At 42.0% G+C, this 18774-nt stretch overlaps 1 protein-coding gene across 2 annotated transcripts in view; it reads right to left on the bottom strand.

Moving 5' to 3' along the window:
- The window catches only part of LOC134542248 (GTP cyclohydrolase 1), an 89258-nt gene that overhangs the window by 47481 nt on the left and 23003 nt on the right, over positions 1 to 18774 (bottom strand). The window contains exon 1 of one of the 2 annotated variants that reach the window (XM_063386349.1): positions 17998 to 18226. The exons of the other annotated variant lie outside the window; for it this stretch is intronic. Within the exon in view, the coding sequence (XP_063242419.1) occupies positions 17998 to 18181 (184 nt within the window). The 5' untranslated portion in view covers positions 18182 to 18226. Of the gene's footprint in view, positions 1 to 17997; positions 18227 to 18774 lie in introns of those variants that run through there. 2 annotated transcript variants of the gene reach the window in all.

Raw genomic sequence — 18774 nt, 5'->3', positions numbered from 1 at the left:
TCACGTATTTTTTTCGCGAAAAATTCTGAATGCTAGGTTAGGTATGCCCGCGCCAGCGAGCTGTTCCTTTCTTGCAAATGGCGGCCATCTGCAAGAGAGGTCATTGCCTATTTGGTCACGCCATTTGGGATGCGTTTTCTTTCGCACAAAATTGCTGACCTAAAATATACTCAACCGAACTACTCACGAAATACAGACGATCCTGAAGTGTTCTAACGCACCCCTAGCAAATTCAGAAAGAACGAATGACAACACGCTGGCTGGATGAGAACCAAGTACGGGGGATACTTAGGGCCGTATTCCAAGAAACAAAAATAAGGGTTTAGGTGTTGAATATGCAATACCTGTACCCTAACCATATTCCAAGTGCACGATAGGACACGGCCAGTCCCTTATTTTTAGGGCACTGATTTTTTGTGTCCTATCTGTTGCCGATTTGATCAATAACTGTTTATATATCTAATATATAAAATTCTCGTGTCACAGTTTTCGTTGCCATACTCCTCCGAAACGGCTTGACCGATTTTGATGAAATTTTTTGTGCTTATCCGGTATCTATGAGAATCGGCCAACATCTATTTTTCATCCCCCTAAATGTTAGGGGTAGTCCACCCCTAAATTTTTTTTTATTTCCAGTTTTTGGTAGGAAATCACCATGGCAACGGCTGTTGCTTTGTTGATGCTTCATTCGTCTCTATGGCAACGACTATTTCATTGTTAGTGCAGTCATCACCGTTGAAATTTTGCGGGTACTTTAAATATCGAAAATTGCCCTTTTTTTCAAGTATATATATTTTACAAACTTGAAACTTCACAGTAATGTTCCTTATGTTACGCAGGATGACATTTTCCGAAAATTAGATCCCATGGGTGGTTAAAACCAGGCAACAGTGGGTACTTTGTCTGCATGAGAACAGGATTTTGCATTGTTCATACCTTCTGCGTCTCCATGGCAACGGGCATCGCGCGGCAGTGGCGTACCCACAAGGAGGGGCATGTATAATTAGCGGCGCAAGAGTGATCTGCCTGTAGACTGCCGTAGCGAAGTACGGGTACATCAGTTGTACGTTGCGTGCACGAGTCGGGAAACCATCGGTACTATTCATTTTCTCTCCGGTACATTATACAGCATTGTGATAAATTTTCACTGACTTTTTTTATTTACCATTACTGTAAATGGGAGATGTGGCTTAATTTTTTTCCATTAGTATAGCCGTGCGAAGCCGGGTCGGGCAGCTAGTATATATATATATATATATATATATATATATATATATATATATATATTCATTTTTAATAAACTTTAACGGAACTTTTACGATTACATTTCCCCCCCCCCTAATAACTTAAAAAACAGCAAACATAAATACGGCCAAAAATGCATCGTTTATTCTTGTACAACCAAAATTAAATATTTTATTTCACATTATAATTCCATAGTTTTAAAAAAATAAGCTGAAATTACGATGGATTCCACGAAGTACAACTGTTTATAACCTCGCACAAGTCCTCGTTTATTAAAACGGCTGCCGATCTGATACCTTACAGGGGTTCAGTTAGGACACGTTTTGGAATATGACCCGAGAGTTAGGGTACGGCAGTTGCCCAACAAGGCAGTGCATATTCGCTACCTTACTCAAACGTCTTGGAATACCGCCCTCAGTGTCGCGTGCGGCTGTAGGTCGCAGCAGCGACAGCGGAAATGTCACGTCACGTCGCTCTGTGCCGGAGCAGCGCCGGCAGTGACGCGGGAGTCTCGCCAAGAGGAGCGGCGGCGACTTGTCGCGGGCCATCTGCAGAGCAGCGACACGTAGCTACACGTGTGCTTCCTCAGTCTACCGTGCTGCACCGGCCAGTTTCTGTGTCTTCTGCGTTATTATATGTATGTACAGGAAATATTTAGGGATTCCAGGATACCTATTTTATTAAAAAAAAAAAAAATGAAACATCACAGAATATATTTTGCTTATTTAAAGAAAAAAAAATGTATAATGAATAATGGCAATACAATATGAGCCAGTATGGTTTCGCTGAAAATACAACATTTCAAAAAAAAATTTATATAATGATGATTACAATAAATTTTAATGATATTTTAATAGCGAAATAAAACTAACGTGTTAACAGAAGCTTTTCATTAAAAAAAAATTTTCCAGTTTTATGCACAAACACACATAGTTAAATAAAATGGTTTTTTAAATCTCCCACACCCACATCCGTTACAAGCAAGATTCTGTTTTGATATTCCTCCATAGTATTCCGTTCCGTGGCTTCCGGATTACGACGTGACTTCCATGTCGCTGGTCGCGGCCTGTCGCAGGGACTAATGGCGACTAGTGCCGCGGCCTCGCAATCTCCGGAGATAACATCGGCGGTGTCCCAGGCTGGCGCTGGTGGGAGCCGGGAGTGTAGCACGCGGCCGCGCGGGAACCGTCACAGGGACACGCTAGCGGGGACCTACTGGGAGCCGGGACTACCGACCTCCCACTCGTACTGGCGCACGGAAACATTTACATGTGACCATCTGGCTATGAAGACTCAGGACCAGGCAAGCCCCGCGCCATCTGTTTTACTGCGTCGATGGGATCGTATCCATTTGATGGGATGGAAGAGTATAATGTTCGTAATTAAATTGTAGAAAACTATTAATTACATTACGTCAACATCATTCGGATTTTAATAACGATACACTTATCGTTTTGACGTGATAACGTCTTATAAATCGATGAACGGCGGCTGCACGCACAAAAAAAAAAGCATGACTCATTGTCCCGTTCCGCCTGAGCCGAGCGTGCAAGAACCGGCCAACCACCGTTGCGAGAAAATCTTCTATAATATCAAACAGGTTAAGGCGGGCTTTTTAACTAAGTGTTCGTGATGATATTTAAACAAATTATTTAAATTAAATTCGAAAAAAAACTGTAAATAATATTTTAAAATTAAAAAGTATGCAATTTTTCATCAATGTTTTCTTATGATGTTATCACGTAAAATTATCGTCCGTAAACCGACTTTACAGACAACCCCCCCCCCTTTTTAAATTAATTTTTTTACTTTCGAAATACGTGTAAATTAGTGAAACCATTGTTTAAAAATTATGTTTATGGTTGGCTTGGAAACTTAAGATTTAAAGATTTATTTTTCAAAAATTTACGGGATACACCTTTTTCTAGGGGGGGGGGGGGGGGGCTTTTATAACCACGAAAAAGGGAAGGATAATTTGTGGAAGCCACTCTCCCAAGTGTTAGGGCCCCGCGAGAGTGAATGGCCCAGGGCCACGCGAAGTCTGGGCCCGCCTCTGTGAAGGCTAGACTGATGCTAGGCTAGGGGGCATTCGGGACTGGCTGAGAGCTAAAACACTGCAGCATCGCCTGTGTTTCTTTCAGGCACATGTCTACCTGTGGAACACCAACCACACAGTACTTCAGCGCGGAAGGAAGCGTGACCTGGATGGCATGGTCGGCTAAGGCAATGGCTTCTCTTGCAGACGGCAGCCCATTGCAAATAAGAAACAGTTTGTTCATACATACAATATTGCACAATTATTTTTTTTTTCAGCGAAAGATGTCTTACCCTATTGATGTCCTATAAATTTTTTTAATTGCAGGTTATAATCAGAAATCAGTAGGTACATATGCCAACTACCCCTCCCCTCCCCTCTTTATAATTAATTTAAAGTTACTTAACAAGTTATACCAGATTCTATTTACTCCTCGGATATCCAGTATCTGGCAAAGCTACAGAACCAGTTAATGAAGCTACAATGTTCTCCAATGAATGCTAATCAACGCCTGTTGGCCATGAAACCACGTTAAGTGATATGCACAAAAAATAATAATAATGAAAGCGAGACACCAGGGTTCGTACGTACACAGGGAGAATGACCCGAAAAAAGGACTCCCGAACTGAAATACTAATAAATAAAAATAAATAAAAATCCTAATCATGCCAATAATTAACCAAAGGAAGTAATTTCAAAGTATCCTCCCGCCTCACCACGAAAAATATTTTTTTTGCATACGCTCCTGTGAGACGGCGCTATTGCAAAGAGGTAACGGCGTGGGTTGAGAGAGGCTCGTAGCATGGACCAGGGCTAGAGCCACACGGACCTCCAAGCCTGTGCTTGCTGTCTCCCGTCGTCAGCTGTTCCTTCCACGGCATGCTCTCTGCTCTCTTTACACTTGACACTTGACAGCGCCTGGAGCTGGCTACTTCTCTGTGTGTTTGTGTATTCATCTTTCTTTCGTGTTTTCTCTATGACGTACAGTGCAAACTAGCAATGACGGAAGTCCAAAAAAAAATGATTTAAATCAATCTTACCCGTAGCAAGAATCATTCAAATAATTCCTATCTATAGCTCATATTCTGTAATTCTTGAATATTATTTCTCTTTAATCTTCTTGTTTTCCCTCGGGTGGCAAATAGTGGCGCATAATATGTTTGGCTTGAATATTTTTTTATCATACATGTACTTTAATTCTTCTTAAATGTCTTCTTTCTTCTTTCTTTGTCCTGAACCTTTATTTTCACAGTTCAGATATCATGCATTCTCTTTTTTTTTTTTTTTTTTTCCAGATCTCGTAACATCGCGCTCCCCGACTGATTTCTTGTTTAACCCTTATTATCTTTACTTCTCATATCTTCTTGCTTCCAGCTGCTTAAATTATCTTCGGACGCCGAAACCGAAATCAGTGTATTATGTGGAATCAGTCATCCTCTTCGGTATTTTCTTCGTAGAATAACTTAAATAACTCTTATTTGCTTGAAATGACTCAATAAATTGTATCTTCTTATATAAAATTCAAGTTCACTTATGTAAGCTCAGCGATTTTCTGATTCATTTGGTTGAAGACTTAGTATAACACTTGTCCGAATGCCTTGACGGTTCGTAGCTTGCTCAAACGTTCTTAACAGAATAACTTAGCACCAGCCCACTAACGACAAAAGCTGTGACTAATCAGCTTTCAGTTTACAAAATATATACAATATTTTATGACAAATGGTGCGGAAACGTGACGATAATTATTTCTCATGATCTAATAACACAAATTTGATCGCGTGAGGGAGTCCAAATTGGTTAAATCATCAAAAAAATATATAAAAAAATTAGCATTTCTCTTAATTACAAAGCTTACTTTCCATTGATCGTTAGGTTAAACTTTCTTTTTACAAACTAACGATTAAAAGCATAATTTAAAGCTATGCGATACAAGAAATAGTAATTTCCCTTGGAGATTTATGTTTTTATTTACAAAGAACAATTTGTCTTGAAATATTATGTTGCATGGAAAATGTGGGAAACTGGTTCACAACACTGAACTCTAAGGAGAGCCATATGTACGCTCTAGTAGGTGCGTGTAACTTCCACCCTTCACGCCGGCACAGAGAGGTAGGTGGTTTACTGCTCAAACGGTCCCGTGGGAAACACAGCGCATTCCCGTGACTCGCAGCAGTCACGACCTGAGACGTAATGACGAAGGGGCGCGCCCGGTCGGGGGGAGTGTTTGTGGGACGGGATGATAAAGGTGCTTCTAGCACGGCGACGCCATTAGGCGCAAGGCTGCGGCCTGGCGCGCAGTCTTCTCGTCGTGCTCAGGGCAACTGCGGGATTCATTACATGGCGGGTAGATCGGTAGATGAAGATAAAGGTGTACAGCATTTCCCCTGATTGCTTTCAAGAATCTTAGCAGGTGTTTCGTGCATGCAAGTTATTCTGAAAACAACGCTTTTTAGCTATTTTCACTATTTTAAAAAAACGAAATACTGAAAAATAATTCTTGAGAGCTATTTCTGAAATTTAAACTCGATACCTCCCTTGCATCTGGTGTTCTGTCGCTAGTATTTTTAACACATATTATTTACTGAGCGCATCTAATATAATATGCGAAAAAAAATCGTGCAAGTGTTTTACGAACATTTGCGTGACTTTTCACGCCTATTATATTACACTAGTGAAAAACTGTTAAAAATAATAGAGACAGAACAAATAATGCAAGGGAGGTTTGGAGTTTAAATTACAGAAATAGCCCTTAAATAATAGAAATGAAGAGAAAATGAAGGAAAAATCTCAGACCGAGCCTTCATTTCGTATATGACTTATTTGTTAGGCCCGTTCTGAAATGACACGGAAACGGAGACTGATCTCACGTAACAGAGTTTCTAACGACAGCACGCAGACGGAGACGGACAAGTACGGATTAGCTCGGCGATGCTGAGCTCTTACGTTTACGTTGCTCCGTGCGACCAATAGAATCCGAGTACTGTACTTCGGTGGTAGCTAGGCTTGGTTTATGCTCTAAATACGTTAAAAAAAAGAATTGCTATTATTCTATTTTTAAATTGTGGTGTATTTTCTTATGAATGTCAATTCTGCCCGTGCTATGGTCTTGAAGCATAATACATTTTTTTTTAAATTAAATTAATATTACGTAACCTTGAAATGCAACCTCGTTGGTTGCCGTTCCTTGCGTTTCCGTGCGTTGCGGAAGCAGCAGAGACGCGATAGTGAAGTGTTGCGGGAAACCCGTCTCCGCTCTCGTGTCGTTGCAGGACGCGCCTATGTCGCTCCTGCGAGGCTTCTTGCTCTGAGGCGGACGTCATTTCCTCGTCTGTTCGGGGAAGGCGGCGGCAGCTCGGCGACCTTGAACCCTGCTGGGGGCTTTCCCGCCGCTGACGGCTCGAGCCTCCCCCACCCGGCTCCGCGCTGATTCCTCTCGTTCAGCGCGAACATGCTGGGGCACGTGTTTGCCCTCTGGATCAGGGGCGTAGCCAGGGGGGGGGGGGTGTTTTGGGTGTCCAAACACCCCCCGAAATATTAAATATATATATGTACTTATGACAAATTTACGCTTGTCTAGCTGTTGCAAATGCACTTAGATGAATCTGAGAAAGAACCCTTGAGCCGATAACCCTTAATATTCAGCAATGAGTTTTCAACAATGTCTCGTTAAAAAATATCTTAAAGTCGGGACACAAATTTATGTTATTTAAATCCAATATTTTAATTACGAAAGTGCTTAAATAGCACCAAATTGCACATTAAAATCAATCTTTTCCGGGGGAGGGCCCCCGGACCCCCCTCCCTAGTACGGGGGCAAGGTGTAAGTAAACACCCCCCGTAAAGAAATCCTGGCTACGCTCCTGCCCTGGATGAAGCTCTCGTGGCTAGAGCAAGCGAAGCTACACAAACTGGAGCGACCGGACAGTGGCGTTCGTAACGCCCACTGAATACAAAAATAATCAGTGTTTACAATTTGGCATAACATCTGCTTGCCCCTCCCATTATGGCTATCCTCTCCCCCATCCTTCTCTCTCTCTCTCTCTCTCTCTCTCTCTCTCTCTAATTCGTCTTTGTGGTCAGGCAGTCGTTTATCAATTTCATCTTGTGAACACGGATAAACTGCTCAGAGCGTAATAAATCATGATTTCCTTCAGTAGAAGCAGAAACTTTTCCTCGTGTCTTATCATTACCAAAGAAACGTTTCTGAGTTTCCCTTGCTCGCTTCTGTAACGGTCACCGCCTTGGCGCGCCACGTGAACAGTATCACCGTACGCCACCTCGTCACGTCTTTTAAAACTCGCGAATCTGAACAAACTGACGGAGCCATGATCCTAGCGAACGAAGGTGAAACCTGTGCGATGTTGGTACAAGAAAAGATCAACTTGCCTCGTGCATGTCAGGATAACGCTTCTGTAGTTTTTGGATAGTGAAAACTTTCCATTGAGCGCGAACTTGGTCCGGGTAGCTAGCTATAAACCTCACTCCCAGCGCAGATGTTCTAAACCTTTATTCTCGGAAACATTTCGTTCTCCGAAGTTATTACTGTTTTTTATTGAAGTCAATAAATGTCAGGACTGTTTTGAAACACTTTAAAGCAAGTAATTAAAAATGTTAATGTTCTTGAAAATAGTACATGAGTAAAACTTAACTATTTTTTTGCAAATAGGCTACTTAAAAGGTTTCTTCCAGTTCATAAGTTATGAATGTTATATATACACTTTTATCTCTAGTGATTTTCTTCTGCACAGAGAGAAATATGAACTACTTTCATCAAAAATAATAAGAAAATAATAATAATTACTATAGTCATTTAATATTTATACATTTTTAACGCATTAGGACATTATAATAAATACAGAATGTTTTCCTTGTAACATTTTGTATTTTATGTCTTATTTACCTCAATTACAAAAAATTTATTTTACCAGTCCGCCATTTTATCTTGGTAGTTAAGGTCAGTAGCGAATTAAAGACACCCCTGAGCCAGCCATTAAGTTAAGACAGAAAATGCGCGATGCAGTCACCATAGGGCATAGTGAATAGCTCTGAGCATTAGGCCACCTTTAAAAGCCAGTGAATAGACACCCATGAATACAGTGTGTCTCCGGAACATTCGGCCACCCACTCGGCTACCTCACCCGAGACTGACACCGTGGTACACTGTTTGGAGATTGGCGGTGCTCCCCGGAACATGGCATGGCTTTGTTCGCATCGCTGTCGGTGACGCGGATCTCGAAGCTGCAAACAGCGGAACAGTGATGTGTTGAGCGTTCAACTGATAGCCGTATCTGTCCTAGTCCACAAACAGCTGTCTCCTGCTCTCTTGGATCTTCCACCAGGAATTTTTTTTCCAAGGACCTTCTATTCGAACACTGCCTTCGGGAGTAGATGTTTTTAGATCTGGACAGCGTGTTTATGTAACATCCTTCATTGTCACTCGAAAACATATATGGTCGTAACAATTTACCGTATAATTAGCCTCATACAACAACTTGACACATACCCGAGAGCGTACGCAGAGTTTCATTTCGTGAAAATGAGGGGGGATAAAACCTTTTTGCCTGCTGTTCGCTTGTATTGGTTCTTTGGTGTGTATATCCCCGTTGCGTACGCCCCTGCACGCATTGATTCTTGTTACAGACCTTCTGGAAAAATTTTTATGATTTTTTTTTATCTCTTCCACAGCACCGCTGTTAGTGTCAGACACGCGCCATAAACACGGCGCAGAGAGGTTTGGGAAGGCAACGGTAGAAACAGTTATAAAAAAAAATTCACCTTCATATTAAGGAGAACGCTTGTTACAAATTATCGAGCGAAATTTGTATCTCCGTAAATCTACGGGCACCGAGTTTTTATTTAGAAAATTAATTCACGTGAATCCAAAGCTTTTTTTAGTCTACAGTAAAAAAAAATCGTCGGTTACAACGAAAGACCGAACCCGGAAGCAGGACTCCAACGTAGTTTCTGCGAAGAGCCGGTGATCTGAAAATACGAAGAACCCGTTGTTTATACGACGTGCGTTCTTCGTCGAAAAGTCTGTACGTCGGCTGTGATTCGGAACAGTGTAGCCTGTCGAACCATGTGACCATTAGCCTGGTGCGATTCTGGCAGGGGCAAGCCCGGGGGGAGGGGGGGGGGGTATTTTATGGGTTCAACCCCTCTCCCCCTAGCACCAAATCTTTAATTCATTTCTTATTTATCACTCAAACAAATTTAATATTAAAATTAATAAAAATTTTACCATTACAATATTTAAATTTAAGTACCGAAAACTGCTAAAATAGCAATATTTTACACCTTAAAATCCAAATTTTCCCGGGGGAGGACCCCCGGACCCACCGCTTTAATACGGGGGGGGGGGGAGGGCATGCTTCTTAACACCCCCCCATACACAAATCCTGGCTACGCCACTGGATTCTGGGAAGGCGCAGAGAAGCGACACCGAGATGTCCGGACCGGAGTGTCAAACACGATTCCTCCCGTCCGCTCTGCCCCGTCAGCAACACCGATGGACACGGATCGCAAGACACGACAAACCGTTGTCAGGTTGTTGCTTGCGACTGATCGAGGCCTGGTTTGCCGTGTTTGCTATGCACCCCCCAGAAGCAGGCACGGAAACCGCAAGTTTTGACGGCCAAGCAAAGGTAATGCTGACGTTCAGGTCCCTGGAGAAATGTGGAAGTAGACTAGTCGTGATCAAGTAAGTAGTTTCTAACAATTCCAGGTCTTGCGATAATATTATGACTGTAATGCATACTCCACTTTATCTTAATACTCCCCAAGATATAAAATCAATGGATCAGAAACGTAAAGTATTCTAAAATCAGTATATTCTTCGTTTGTTTTAATATTCCACCAATTTTTTTTATGGCAAAAATTCGTAACTATTTTTGGAGTAAAGCTTCCGTGATTTATACTTTGGTTTTTGCCGCAAGTGGTTATTTATTTGTATGCAGTCACGATCAAAGGTACATTTTGGGACATTCGGACAATCTGAAAAATTAATTTGTGTTGAAAGGGAAACAAAATGGTCGAGCTTAATAATTACTACAAATTTATATTATTTTATAACCAGCTCAGCGCAAAAGAATTTAGCTATATAAACGTTGTCCCTATTACCTTTTAGGGCTAAACTTCCACGTAAAATATATTTGGTAAAGAATTTCAAAATAATAATAATTTAGAAACTATCAACTGCGTTAAGAATAATTTATTTAAATTTGTATTAATTTTTATAGCAGCATTTTATGGGCGAGTACCCGACATTCGAGTGGGAGTATTACATAATTTCTGTGTGTGTTTGTGTCCTGAGAGATCATTAAAAACCTATTTTACGTATTATGGATCATCATGAGAATGAAACTAGTGAAATCTTTATGAATGTACGTTAGGGTATTTAAAGTGTAAAAATTATTGTATATGCATACTACTTGTCGTTAGTAAATGCAATATTTAATATTGCCTCAAAAGTATTTTAACCACTCTCTCACGTCTCCTGTCAGTTAAATCATTAGTCGGACTAAACGGTGTTAAAAAATAATATTTAAGAAACAAAATAAAATCCAAGAGATGTGATATAATTATTGTATAAAGTTTTGGCGTTTAATTATAAAAAAATATATATTAAGGAAGCCTTCAGGTAATACGAAAGAAAATGTTTCGTAACTGAGTAATTACATAACTGTTTGGAACACGTCCTGCAACTACTTCAACGCCTGCCATAGTTTAATGATTTACGTAACTATTGACCTCGACTTATTATGAATGGCCGTATAAAAGAGTAACCTTGGAATTTTTTAGGAGCTTGAAAGGTCAATTCCTAGCAGAGTTTTCAAGGTTTTTGGGACAGTGACACCTTTATCACCGCACCAGTTCTGTATTCCATTGTTCCTATCAGCCGCAGAGCTGCTTCAATAATTTATCCATTCTTTCCACAAGACCTTCTTCACTGCTACCTAGGTATATTCAAAAATAGTAAGAACGGCCTCATTATCTGACATTCACGCGTGGAGCTTTCCTCTCTCAGAATCATTATAAAATGAAAACTAAAACTTTCCGGGCTGATTGAGGGGAGAAAAATATTAATTCGCTGTCTCTGAAATGAAATAGAAATTTAGTAATGTCATGAATGTACGAATACTTTGCTGCAAATATGAACTTCCTTTTTTTTTTTTATCAAACTAACTGTTATAAGGTAAATCAACTAGAAATTTTGGACCAATTGATTTTGCCCTTGTTGGAATGCATATATTTAAACGCTAAACAATTTTTTTTTTGGAAAATGTTTTGTGTAATGAGAGTCTCGCTTAATAAATATGAACTTACGTTCACAAGAACAAAAATAACTTCAAACGGAGAAACACGCAACAACGGATGTTGATGATAAGGCAATAAAAAAAAAATAAGGAAAACTGTCAGCGAGCAGACAAGGAATACAGACACGAGTGCCTATCGAGGGCACAAGGAACGAAGCGCACACGTCCAGATACAAGCGACCGAATCGCGGATTGCGAAATGGGAAACCATGAACGCGAAGCAGCTCCACACGCGAGGCCTGGGAACCGAGTGTCGACCACGGGGGGAGAAACTCTAATTACCGAGACTGAGACCTAGTTTTTTGAAGTAGTTATGGGCCCGTCCGCTAGATAGTAGTTTTCATAATATATATTGCTGGCACTCAGGGGCGCAACAACTAAATTTCTAAAGGGGGAGCAATATACCTTTTTATAAAGAATCATCGATCCCCCCTATTGAAGCGGGGGGGTCCGGGGGTCCTCCCCCGGGAAAATTTGTATTTCAAGGTGGAAAATGGTGCTATTTAAGCAGTTTTATTATCTAAAATTGATTACACAGCACTTTCTTTGCCCCCGTTTGTCCCCACTTCAAGGTTTCAGAGGGGGGGGGGGGGGGAAATATACCCTTGCCCCCCCCCCTGTAGTTGCGCCCCTGCTGACATAACTACATTAATTTATTATGAGAAGTAATGTATAAGCTATTATCAGGCAAACAAACCAGTAGAAATTCACTCTATTTAGGTAGCCACTAATTTTGTGGTGTGTAATACAATGAGATTTTGCACCTCCTACTCCTTTATTTATTACATGACGGTTTATTACAAAACAGCATTAAATATTTTCGCATCGATTAATTTAGTTTTGTGCCGTCAAGAAAATAACTTAATATAACAAAAAAAAAACGTATAAACTTAAAAAACTTTCTATGAGAACCTCTATTCCGATTTTTTTTATTTGCTGGTAGTTATGGGCCCGCCCAACAGATAGCGACACGTGTCGCGTGAAACATGGTTTCAATTTCCACTGTAAGAGTCGCACTTCTTTATTTCCCTCCTTGTTCTGTGGTGTTGACCACCACGGGAACAGCCTCGTGGTGGACAAGTCGCGGTATCCCGCCTGTCCTGTCCGCTCCAGCCCGGCTCGTCGTTACGTAACGCAGACAAAGGACCTGTATCTCCCCCCCTCCTCCCCCTGTCATTTTATCCTTTTACAGTCCCCCCCCCCCACGCAGCAACACGACCCGAGGTTGTCTTGGACTGCGGCACTCCTACTCCTAGCCGCAACCCCCCCCCCCCCTCGTAACGTGTTACGTAACACTTGAGCGTTCCCTTGCCTGGCATCGCCACTGGCTAGGCGCCCATTCGACACCTTACAGCACTCCTGTCACGTTTCACATCTGCCTGCATTCTTAATTTATTTTCCTTTACGATTATAGCAAGTTAATGCGAACGAAAAAACCCTTGGTACTATTTACTCTTATCTTGGGCGAATATAGTTCCAGATTCATGTAATCAAATAATTGTTATAATCACAATACTCATATAAAAATACTTTTAACTTTCTAATACTCTAAAGAATGATAAGCTATCAAATTGATTTTATTATGCGCAACGCTTTTACATCATGCTATGGTGTGTAATCAGCCCACTGTAAATAATTTGTTTGCATTAACATCTCAGTGTGAGTTATAAATATTTAAATTTTTTCTTACTTATAATAATTAAATCACGCAGAATATTTTGGTCTAGAATCAATTGTAAAAAAAAACTATCACGTTCGATTAAAACTGTAGATTTTAGTTATATAAATACAAACAACAAAACAAACATTATTGGTTATATATTTAAAACTTTTTATTTCAAGCTTGAGGGCACACAGAGTTTTTCGCTTGTTCATCCCGAGATGTAGATACTGACTTTTTTATTTTATTTTGAACGTTCATGGTGCTAATTTTACTCAAGAAGTCTACCAAACACATCAAAAAAGTATATGGAAAATAAAAGAGTGACTCCCAATTATTTTAATTAAATAATTTTGCTACAGCGACAAAATTCGCGAAGATTGTAGAACTTCATTAAATTATACATATCATTGTTCCATCTTAAATACTTTCTCCATTATTTACAGTAAAAATGTTGTTCAAACCCAACTTCAAAGACATTAGACCATATGTAAGTCGTAAAGAGATTTTCAAATTATTTTATCGTAATGAACTTGCAGCTGACGTTTGTCGGTTGATTTCAGACTCATATATACACACATATATACATATATGTGTATATTTATGTATATATGTATGTATAAGTTTTACGTTATTTGCTGGGAGATCTGTAAATTGTGCCTGAGATGGATAATACGAGGGGAAATATGGTGTCTAGGCAGTTAAATACCCACCAAATTAGATTTTTAACATTTAACCAAGATTCCAGTGTACGTTTTCGTTTTAATTTTGTGAAGGGACGTTCATTGGGTCCGACCTGTTTAGATTAGTGGTTAGAAATGTTGGTTTAGAAAACTTAAAACGCGCGCGCGCGCGCGCGCGCGCGTGTGTGTGTGTCTACCTCGGAGGCTTTAGACACTATGTCACAAAAAGCATATTTTTCAAGAAAGCAGCTTAAAGAATTTTAAATAATGCCTCACTTATGTACTCACTATTTTTTTTTTTAACCCAAAATATGTGAATTGTTGACATATCGTAGATCTTATTGTTGTACGCCAATAGAAAGAAAGTCAAAATGTGGCCAAGTATATGGTTAAAACTAAAATTTTGCCCAAAAGTGGACTTAGTGCCTTATGCCCCCAGGTGTGTATATATACTTTTCCTGTGGAATCCTGGTCTTGTTGCTGTGTTGTCCCTTGGTAACTATACTGCGGAAGGCTACAGGAGAAGGGTAGGGGTGGGAACCATAATTTCACCACTGGACGACTTGGACGCAAAGCCCTTTTTTTAATACCGCGTCGTTGTCTGTTTTCTATACCTGCCTTCGGTTATAACACCACCAGGCGTCGTTAGTAACGTTCAATCAACGGCCTGTTCGTGGAACAATCCTCCCCAACCCGTGGTTCCGAGGTATACCTGCAGCGCCTACTTTCTAAGAACTTTGAAAATATATATTCAAAGCTAAGAAGGAGGAGGGGTTGCTTTGTTGGGCGATAGCGGGGGGGGGGGGGGTAGGATGAATCCGCAACTCAGATTCTGCAGCAGACAGCGGTGCTCCGTGGGCACCGCGCGAGGAACAGTCTTTCCCGTGGCATCGGCCAGCTCAGGACAGCTGCTTGGCTGCCATTGCTGGCTGCCACCGAGCTGTCATTGGGGCCATTGAGGACCTCGAGGCCGAGCCCGCCGGGAGGTCGTCTCTAACCTCCAAAAGCTAGCTTTCCATGGTTCGCTATAAAGGATAGCAGGGCTATTGCAAGGGCGTCGCCAGCCGATGGCCTAGGAGGGGGGTGGGGGGGCAAGTTGTGGGAAAAGTATGTATTTTTTTGCATTTGGCTACATTTTTTTTAAATCTCTAGGGCTCTAGGGGGGGGCAACTGCCCCCCCTACCCCCCCCCCCTCCTGGCGACGCCCTTGGCTGTTAGGAATAACATTTAAATCTATTTCTGAGGTCTCGGTCATGTCACGAGCCCATGTGTATTGAATTGTGATATTTTTTGTGTTAGTTTTTGAAATTTGCAATCGAATATTTATTTCTGTGGGGGGTTACGACTCGAGTTGTCTGCGCAGAGCGTCGCTGCACCCCCGGGGCAAATCACGCGTGTCCATACACCACGCTGACGTCACGCGGCGCCGAGTTTTGGCGGGAAAGTGCTGGGGTCGTCAATGGCAGGTTCCACAAACGAAGGTACATTTCGGAACAAACGAACTCAGGATTTAAGGTTGACGCGTAAAGATGCCTGGAGTACATTATGAAGTAAATGTTGGCGATACGCCTAGCACAGTATCTATGTGCATTTTAAGAGCGGGCGTCCTGCAGCCAGTTCGCAGCACCCAGGTACGACGGCTCCTGCGTCTTGAAGGAAAACCACCGTCGCAGAGGTATTGTGCTAGAAGTACGCGGTGCAATATGCATGTGATGTGCGCACTAATCTTAAAACCTGAAACTTCAAGGTTCCCCAAGCGAGAGACCGCCAGTTCCCTCGCTTGCTGAGTGATGAAGAGGAGGGGGGGGGGGCGGCTGGGGGAGCCGCTGGGCCAGGTTCCCCCCCCCCCCGCCACCCTTCCTTTCCAGGATCTATGTAAGTAAAAATTTAATTGTTCGTTCGTTCGTTCGTTCGTTCAAAAACTTTAATCTCCGAAAGTTCTTCACCGTTTCGATTACATTCGAATACGCGCGTGTTTTTATGTAGGCCCTACCTATATCACACCTATGACAGGTAAAAAGATATAGCTAGGAAAAACATAGATTTTTAACATTTCCATTGCTATAGTGTGACGCACAGCTATATATACACACACACACACACATACACACACACACACATATATATATATATATAAATATATATATATATATAAAGAGATAGCGAGATATAGAGAGATATATACCCTGGTAGAGAGATTAAGATAGTCAGATATTTATAGATAGATATAGAGAGAGCGATTGTTTGTATTATGTGTACTTAATTCAACAAATTACACAAAAAAATTTGATTGAGGCATTGCAACGTTTGCCGGGCATTAGCTAGAAAGAAAGAAATAATAAAACACAAGTTAAGACAGAATAATCGAATCAGCTCAACTTAGCTATAAAGGTTTACAGCGAGATTATTTTGGATGTTTACTGTGATCCTCAGTGTTTTTCCATACTGTATTACCCCCAAATTATAGCCCGCCATACCTCATAAAACAGAAGCGGCAGGAATTGCATATTTAAGTAGTCTGTATTTAATGCCGGTTTGCAAATGTGAACATGTCTTTCATACAAAACTGGACATGCGTGTTACATGTATTCAAACACACACACACATATACACACATATACACACATACATACATACACACACACATGTGTATATATGTATGTATGTATATATATGCGCGCGTATGTGTACTTATGGCTTGTTTTAACTATAGCACCAAAGAATTGACTTAAGAACAAAGTATTAAAAACAATTAAATAAAAAATAAATAAAATGTTCTATATTCTTTTCTCAAACAAAATCTTTTCTTAAAAAAAAATTCAATGTGTTAACACTGGAGTACTACTAGAAGTCTACGATTCCCTGATATTTTAGCGTGACTATCTATTTCAGTTTTAAATTCAACTATAAAGGAAACTTGCTTATAAAGAATGATACAAGAGTTGCGGTGGACCCCCCCCCCCCCCTGCTCTCTGCACGGGTGGGAGACAGTTGAGGGTGGTTTTCTCCGTGCCACTGTCGCTGCAGCGCTGAGGAGGAGGTTGCCGACCAATCAGGGGCCGAGAGGGACCCTGCTATTTTTGAGAAGGGCCTTACCGGGAAGGTGATAAAGGGGTTGTGGGTTCGGGGGCCTTCCATAGGAAAATTTGAAAATATAGGAATTTCAAAACAATCTAAAACTTAAATTTCGACGATGATTTTTTTTTAATTTATCTTAATTATATTATTCCGTATATTTTTTCCCCGTTAAATTACCCTTAGGTTGATTTTATAAAATTTTAACTATCAAATTCCGGTGAAATAACGTCATTATTTAAGGGAACATAAATTTTGAAAGTTTTTATCTAATATGAATTGGTTAAAAACTCAATTGAGATCGAGCACCAGAACTTTTAATAATTTTCTAATAACAGTTTAATTCTTCCGTTCACCATTAATGTCCGTCCGTAATGTTTCACGTAAAAAATATAAAAGAAAGGAAAATGAAAAGGCCGTTGCGCGGCTCTGGTGTCGGCCCCAGGGCAGGCTCGGGGTCGATCCCCTTCACGCTGCACTCGGCAGTTTTAGAATATTTTTAAATATTACATAGTGATTGCTTGAGTGTCAAATAGACTTAAAAAGTGCTCATATCTAAATATTAAATAAGGTGGTGAAATAATAATTCAATATGAACAGAGATTAAAATTCATTTTGGTTCTTTAGAATTAATTTACCTTCTCAAATTAAAAAAAAAAGTATTGTAGTAATAACAATTTAAATTAACTATGTTAAAAGGAGGATGCCGCCGGCGCTCAGCGGCGACTGGTGGGGACTGGCGGGGACTGGCGGGACTAGCGGGGACCGGAGGGGACTGGCGGGGACCGGCGGGGACTGGCGGGGACTGGCGGGGACTAGCGGGGACCGGCGGGACTAGCGGGGCCTAGCGGGGTCTGGCGGGGCCTAGCGGGGTCTGGCGGGGCCTAGCGGGGTCTGGCGGGGACTGGCGGGGACTAGCGGGGACCGGCGGGGACAGGCGGGGACTAGCGGGGCCTGGCGGGGACCGGCGGGGACCGGCGGTACCTGGCGTGGTGGAGGTCCGCGGCGTGCGAGGCGTGCCCGGCACGTCCAGCTCGCCGTCCGCCTCCTCGGTCCACGACACGGTGCGCAGCTTGGCCGGCGGCGGCGCCCTCTTGCTGCCTCCCGCCGCCGCGCCGTTCACCGCCGCCGCCGCCACCGCCTCCTCCGTCGAGATGGATCCGTTCATGGTGGATGGCGCGCTGCGTGTGAGCGAGGCGCGTCGCTCGCGGCTCACGTCTCTCCTCGCCGCTCCCCCCACCTAACTCACCGCGTGACGTCGCGCGCCGGCCCGCCAATCGATACGCGCGCTCCGCCGGCCAATCGCAGAGCTTCTCCCCGCGCCGGGAGGCAACCCTCGCCCGCACGTCCGCGCCGGTAGCTGGAACCACGGCCTTGAGCGCTTGTTCGAGCCCCGCTGGAGGGAGTCACCCCGGCGCGGCTGGGCTGGCTTCTTCCCGCCAGGAGGCCTCGTGACAGCGCGCGTGACAGCCCCAGTTCGGTTCCAGCGCGGCTCCAAGCGGCAGGCGATTTACATTCTTGTTTATCTCGTTAACGGCGGTATTTGGCGTCAGTAGGACTTTAAGCGGCAAGTGGTGTAAAAATAATTAAACGTTTATGTATATTTAACATGATATTAATTATTTTCTATTGTGATTTATATGCTTAATAATAGTGGGGGGAAAAAAGATTTAAAATTTACTATTGGTCTGTTTTCCTTGACTGTTAAATGCAGCTATAGCATAATTCAGTACGCGCCACACGGCCACCTCAATAGGGCGA

Source organism: Bacillus rossius (genome assembly GCF_032445375.1).
Source record: "Bacillus rossius redtenbacheri isolate Brsri chromosome 4 unlocalized genomic scaffold, Brsri_v3 Brsri_v3_scf4_2, whole genome shotgun sequence".
NCBI classification, from domain to species: domain Eukaryota; kingdom Metazoa; phylum Arthropoda; class Insecta; order Phasmatodea; family Bacillidae; genus Bacillus; species Bacillus rossius.
This window is presented reverse-complemented; position numbering and strand designations above follow the sequence as displayed.